At 43.2% G+C, this 6,336-nt stretch overlaps 2 protein-coding genes across 2 annotated transcripts; both read right to left on the bottom strand.

The window, feature by feature from the left end:
* Nucleotides 1–240: 240 nt before the first annotated feature.
* On the bottom strand, nt 241–5,243 carry LOC115743858 (pentatricopeptide repeat-containing protein At1g62930, chloroplastic-like). The gene is made up of 2 exons (XM_048278191.1): nt 4,176–5,243; nt 241–2,171 (listed from the first exon to the last, which is right to left on the bottom strand). Exons 1-2 carry the CDS (start codon nt 5,167–5,169, stop codon nt 241–243), a joined length of 2,925 nt encoding a protein of 974 aa, XP_048134148.1. The 5' UTR covers nt 5,170–5,243.
* Nucleotides 5,244–5,283: 40 nt separating this feature from the next.
* Nucleotides 5,284–6,066, bottom strand: LOC125314894 (pentatricopeptide repeat-containing protein At5g16640, mitochondrial; the record flags this gene model as incomplete). The annotated part of the gene is made up of 1 exon (XM_048278188.1): nt 5,284–6,066. A coding segment is annotated over exon 1 (783 nt), but the record flags the coding sequence as incomplete, so codon positions are not given.
* Nucleotides 6,067–6,336: the final 270 nt, after the last annotated feature.

The following is a 6,336-nucleotide window of genomic DNA, read 5'->3' as shown; positions in this document are numbered from 1 at the left end:
CAACGATTTCACGAAGACTCAGTAAGGGAGGGGATACCTTGGTATGGCTGACGTAGCAGAAGGTCATCCATTGCACTTTATTTTCTGTACACCGCCATGTTTTCTTCCTCGTAACAAACTAATCTGAAAATATACTGAAGTAACTGGCATTTGATGATGCAAGCCCAACCTTCTTTCATCGAGATAAAAGGTTGGCTACTTCCTACATGCACACACGAAAGTTTATGCAGAATTTCGGGATTATGATGCATTGTTAGCTGACGCGCTCAACATTTTGGCTGTGGATGCGGCATTTGGTGAGAAGCCTTTCCCAATCATCTCCCCTAGGGTAAGCATTGCCCTCGCTTTCTGACCATCTTCAAGCAGTGCTAGTACAATAATAGTATACACTAAATCATTAGGAGAGCATCCCTTCTCGTTCATATTATCAAGTAGCTCGCAACCTTCACGTATTTGGCCAGCTTTACAAAGTCCTTTTATCATTGCAATAAATGTCACGATATCAGGTCGCAACCCTTTGGCATCCAATGAATTGAAAAGGTTCCTTGCAGGTTCAAGTTCCCCTGCCTCACACAAGCCATTAATAAGGATGTTGCAGTGGATGATATTAACATTGCCCATGCCATTTTTCATTTGTTGAAAGAATGCCATTGCCTTGTCGACTTGCTGATATTTGCAAAGGCCTTCTAACATGATGGCATAAGTTTGTTGATTTATATGATTGCAAGCCAGCATTTTGTAAAACAGCCGATGTGCAACCCTGGGGTTTCCAGCAAGGAAAAAACCATCCATGAGACAATGATAGGTGGCAACGTCAGGAACTAATCCCTTCTCCAACATTTCCCGAAGGAGATTCATTGCCTTATCGACTCTTTTAACCCCAAAATACCCATTAATCAATGTGTTATAGGTGACGACATTAGGATTGCATTTCCTTGCAGTCATCAAACAAAATATAGTTGCAGCATCATCCATTCGATTTTGAAGGCAGTAGCCATTGATCAATGAGTTATAAGTAACTACATTCAGCTCAATATCCATCTCGATCAGCGAATCAAATATGCACCTCGCCTCATCAGTCATGCCCTGTTTGCAGAGTGCATCCAAGATAATATTGCAGGTTTGATTATTTGGCTTTGTTCCTCCCCGCAACATCTCGCTCAACAAGACTCGAGCCTCTTCCCACTGGCTACAACGGCACAGACCAAGGAAGAAGGAATTATAAGTGAAAACATTTGGGTGGATTCCATCATCAATCATTTTCTCTAACAAGGCCTTTGCTTGTTTCCATTCGCCTATGCAGGATAAGCCATGTACCAAGGTAGTGTAAGCGAAGATATCTGGCTGAATTCCCTGGTGAATCATACAGTCAAAGAAGCCAAATGCCTCCACCATCAGTCCTTCCTTGCAATAACCATTGATGATCGTGTTGTACGTGACCACATTTAGCTCGCAACCCCTTTCTTCCAAATTCCTTACTAACCAGACAGCTTTCGAAGTATTACCAGATCCGCACAATCCCTTCACGATGACGCAATACGTAAATACGTTGGCCATAAATTCTTTGCCCTGCATTTCTTCCACCAAGGTCAAGGCTTGCGAGGTTTTGTCCTCTTCACAGAGCCCGTTGAGCAAAGTGGTCAATGTCACCACATCCGGTTCAAGCCCAAGCTTGAACATTTTGGTCAAAACTGAAAATCCAAGATCAGACCTTTTCAAATGGCAGAGGCAATTTATCAGAATGTTGAGAACGTAAGCGTTGCGAGATATCCCCATGGAATCCATTCGCTCGATCATGTGGATGGTGGCAGCATAATGCTTCATCCTCGCTGCAGCTCCCAAGAGTTGGACGAAACAGGGAGGTGAAGGCAAAGGGTTCAGCCGAATCATGACCTTGAAATAATGCAAAGCATCGTCGGCTTTTGCCAATCCGCCATTTTTGCATAGTTTCATCACATATTCCAAAACTTGGGAGCGATTCGTGGAATCGCTCAGTCCAGAAGTGGAGGGTGAAGCACGAAAGTGACGGGAGAGAGAAGAATCGACATTGCGAGGAAGAAGAAGAAGAAGAAGAGCCGATGCAAAGACAGGAGGAGAGTGAGTGAGAATACCAGATGGTGATCGAAGAAGAGGAGGAAGAGCAGAGGGATTCACCATTCTTCGCATGATTTCTTTTCAGCAACATCTCGGTGATGGGTATTTGTTGGAATCTGCAATGGGGAGAAAGTTGAAAGAATCGAAGCGGAGGAGGAGGAGGACGATGGGTATTTGCTGGAATCTGCAATGGGACATGGTGTTTTTGAATGCAACAAAGCATCTCTGGGCTGGTGCTGTTGCTGCGATACTGTGTTGTTATTTCAATGGTCTCAAGGTTTCTGTTTATGCCACACATCTGATTCCATAAGTGCAACAGGAAGTCCTGGATCTTAGGGAGATAGTGCAGTTACGTCCCAATTTTTTTTTATAAGAAAATTGTAATCAAATCTTAAAGCTTATAAATTTGGTTACCATATTTGTTAAGGGCTAGTTAGGCAAGCTACAATTCCGAGACAACTATAATACCGGTACTTGATTCTTTAAAAAAGTCCTACTTTGTCTCTAGATCAAAGGTTAAAGAGTTGCTCTGTTCTAATTTGTGAATGCTGCTCAATTCTAAGGTGATTAAGTGTGAGGGAAATCCTTCGTGTTGGTTTCTTGCTAGGTGCTTGCATTTGGTGTTCAAATTGTAGATTAGTCTCATGTGATACTCGGGATTTTCTGACGTTTTCTACTTCAAGATGTTCAGTCCACCTTGGATATGATATTTTCGAGCCTCCCTCTCCTCCACAAGATGATGTTGACAACGACGACGACGCGCAGGAGATCGTGGCCATGAATACGATGACGAGGAGGAGGAAGATGGAGTGTAGGGTCAACAGGAAGAGAATGTTGATGAAGACGACAAGGAGGGCAACACCGATTTGTAGTTTGCTAATGTCGGACACCTTTAAAATGAGCAAAAGAACACTTCTTGGTAGGGGTGAGCACCACAAAGTTCAAACCGTCAGATTGAATCGAACCAAAAAACGATTTTGGTTCAGATTGTGAAGTGTCATTTTTTAAAATGGTTCAGAAGCTCCACACCCCAACATAATAGCGCCCTATATATTTGGTTTCAGAAATTTTGAGACCGAGCCAAATCACCAAGCTATCTTCTTGCTTACTACATAGATACATTTCAATCAATGTTGAGAAAGCACAGTCCCATCTTTGTGCTTAAGAAACCAGGTGATGCTCTGTCTTAATTGTCTCCACATACTGTCGATACATGGAATTCCCTCGTTACCTGGGCGAGAGACTTCAACACTAATCAACGTAATCGACATCATGTAGCAAGCAGGTTGTGCTCCCATGGATCTAAGATGAGGCACAACATGGTTATTAGGACTAGCCGCCGCCGCCTTTTTTCTCTCATCAATCACATTACTACCTAACTTGAGTCTTAGAATTACGCAGAATCAAATCAAGTCATAACCTTCAACGCCGCATTTCAAGCTTTGGAATTTGTAGATTTCAAAAGACAACACAAAATCACATGAGTGCCTGACCTCGAGCCAGAAACTTCAATGGTACTTCATCATTTGAGAAAAGCAAAGTTGAAAAGAGAAAAGGGAACGGGAAAGGAAGAAACTGAACGAGTACTTGTAATTCCAGATAACGAGTCCAATAAAATCTCACTTCCTTCTCATATCCAGTAATGATCATGTCTAGGTTGTAAGACATTAATCTCTCAGTTTGACTATAGTTTTTAAGACAGAACACAATCTCTAGGCTAACATTAAGAAACTATTCTCTAGCAGCCCCTTAAATTTCAACCAACCGAGTTTCCTCAATCTTTCATTTTCATGCGACAGACTATAGCATCGGGACAACGATTTTCACGAAGACTCAGTAAGGGAGGGGATACCTTGGTATGGCTGACGTAGCAGAAGGTCATCCATTTCACTTTATTTTCTGTACATCGCCATGTTTTCTTCCTTGTAACAAACTAATCTGAAAATATACTGAAGTAACTGGCATTTGATGATGCAAGCCCAATCTTCTTTCATCGAGATAAAAGGTTGGCTACTTCCTACATGCACACACAAAAGTTTATGCAGAATTTCGGGATTATGATGTATTGTTAGCTGATGCGCTCAACATTTTAGCTGTGGATGCAGCATTTGGTGAGAAGCCTTTCTCAATCATCTCCCCTAGGGTAAGCATTGCCCTCGCTTTCTGACCATCTTCAAGCAGTGCTAGTACAATAATAGTATACACTAAATCATTAGGAGAGCATCCCTTCTCGTTCATATTATCAAGTAGCTCGCAAGCTTCACGTATTTGGCCAGCTTTACAAAGTCCTTTTATCATTGCAATAAATGTCACGATATCAGGTCGCAACCCTTTGGCATCCAATGAATTGAAAAGGTTCCTTGCAGGTTCAAGTTCCCCCGCCTCACACAAGCCATTAATAAGGATGTTGCAGTGGATGATATTAACATTGCCCATGCCATTTTTCATTTGTTGAAAGAATGCCATTGCCTTGTCGACTTGCTGATATTTGCAAAGGCCTTCTAACATGATGGCATAAGTTCGTCGATTTATATGATTGCAAGCCAACATTTTGTAAAACAGCTGATGTGCAACCCTGGGGTTTCCAGCAAGGAAAAAACCATCCATGAGACAATGATAGGTGGCAACGTCAGGGACTAATCCCTTCTCCAACATTTCCCGAAGGAGATTCATTGCCTTATCGACTCTTTTAACCCCAAAATACCCATTAATCAATGTGCTATAGGTGACGACATCAGGGTCGCATTTCCTTGCAGTCATCAAACAAAATATAGTCGCAGCATCATCCATTCGATTTTGAAGGCAGTAGCCATTGATCAATGAGCTATAAGTAACTACATTCAGCTCAATATCCATCTCAATCAGCGAATCAAATATGCACCTCGCCTCATCAGTCATGCCCTGTTTGCAGAGTGCATCCAAGACAATACTGAAGGTTCGATTATCTGGCTTTGTTCCTCCCCGCAACATCTCGCTCAACAGGACTCGAGCCTCTTCCCACTGGCCACAACGGCAAAGACCAAGGAAGAAGGAATTATAAGTGAAAACATTTGGGTGGATTCCATCATCAATCATTTTCTCTAACAAGGCCTTTGCTTGTTTCCATTCGCCTATGCAGGATAAGCCATGTACCAAGGTAGTGTAAGTGAAGATATTTGGCTGAATTCCTCGGTGACTCATACAGTTAAAGAAGCCCAATGCCTCCGCCACCAGTCCTTCCTTGCAATAACCATCGATCATAGTGGTATACGTGACCACATTTAGCTCGCAACCCCTTTCCTCTAAATTCCTTATTAACCGGACGGCGTTCGAAGTATTACCTGCTCTACACAATCCCTTCACAATGACGCAATACGTAAATACGTTGGCCATAAATTCTTTGCCCTGCATTTCTTCCACCAAGGTCAAGGCTTGCGAGGTTTTATCCTCTTCACAGAGCCCGTTGAGCAAAGTGGTCAATGTCACCACATCCGGTTCAAGCCCAAGCTTGAACATTTTGGTCAAAACGGAAAATCCAAGATCAGACCTTTTCAAATGGCAGAGGCAATTTATCAGAATGTTGAGAACGCAAGCGTTGCGAGATATCCCCATGGAATCCATTCGCTCGATCATGTGGATGGTGGCAGCATAATGCTTCATCCTCGCTGCAGCTCCCAAGAGTTGGACGAAACAGGGAGGTGAAGGCAAAGGGTTCAGCCGAATCATAACCTTGAAATAATGCAAAGCATCGCCGGCTCTTGCGAAACCACAATTTTTGCATCGCTTCATCACATATTCCAAAACTTGGGAGCGATTCATGGAATCGCTCAGTTCAGAAGCGGAGGGTGAAGCGCGAAAGTGACGGGAGAGAGAAGAATCGACATTCCGAGGAAGAAGCAGAAGAAGAAGAGCCGATGCAAAGACAGGAGGAGAGAGACTGAGATTACCAGATGGTGGTCGAAGAAGAGGAGGGAGAGCATAGGGATTCACCATTCTTCGCATCGTTTCTTTTCAGCAACTTCTCCTGGTGGCTTCCTCTCAGCAGCTTCAAAGGTTCGTAAAAGGAGGTGACTTTTAAGGATGTTTTTCCGTTCTGGGAATTTGGTTTTCTGTCGGCGAAGGGAAACGAGGGAGATGAGATGATGGGTGTTTGCTGGAAGCTGCAAAGGCTCTTGGGAAGGGGAAGTTGAAGTGACATGGCGTTTTGAATGCAACGAAGCAATCTCTGGTCTGGTATGGAGCTGTTATCGCAATGCTCTACTG

The sequence above is a fragment of the Rhodamnia argentea genome, chromosome 1, assembly GCF_020921035.1.
Source record: "Rhodamnia argentea isolate NSW1041297 chromosome 1, ASM2092103v1, whole genome shotgun sequence".
NCBI classification, from domain to species: domain Eukaryota; kingdom Viridiplantae; phylum Streptophyta; class Magnoliopsida; order Myrtales; family Myrtaceae; genus Rhodamnia; species Rhodamnia argentea.
The sequence above is the reverse complement of the archived record's forward strand: the minus strand, read 5'-3'. Positions and strand labels throughout refer to the sequence as shown.

Bases quoted from the DNA above. Each gene is read 5' to 3' on its own strand.
- LOC115743858 (XM_048278191.1), bottom strand. From the start codon at position 5,169: ATGATTGATGATGGAATCCACCCAAATGTTTTCACTTATAATTCCTTC. The intron at 2,172-4,175 runs GCGCATCAGCTA...GTTGCTGAAAAG, and splicing joins ATCCACAGCTAAAATGTTGA to AAATCATGCGAAGAATGGTG.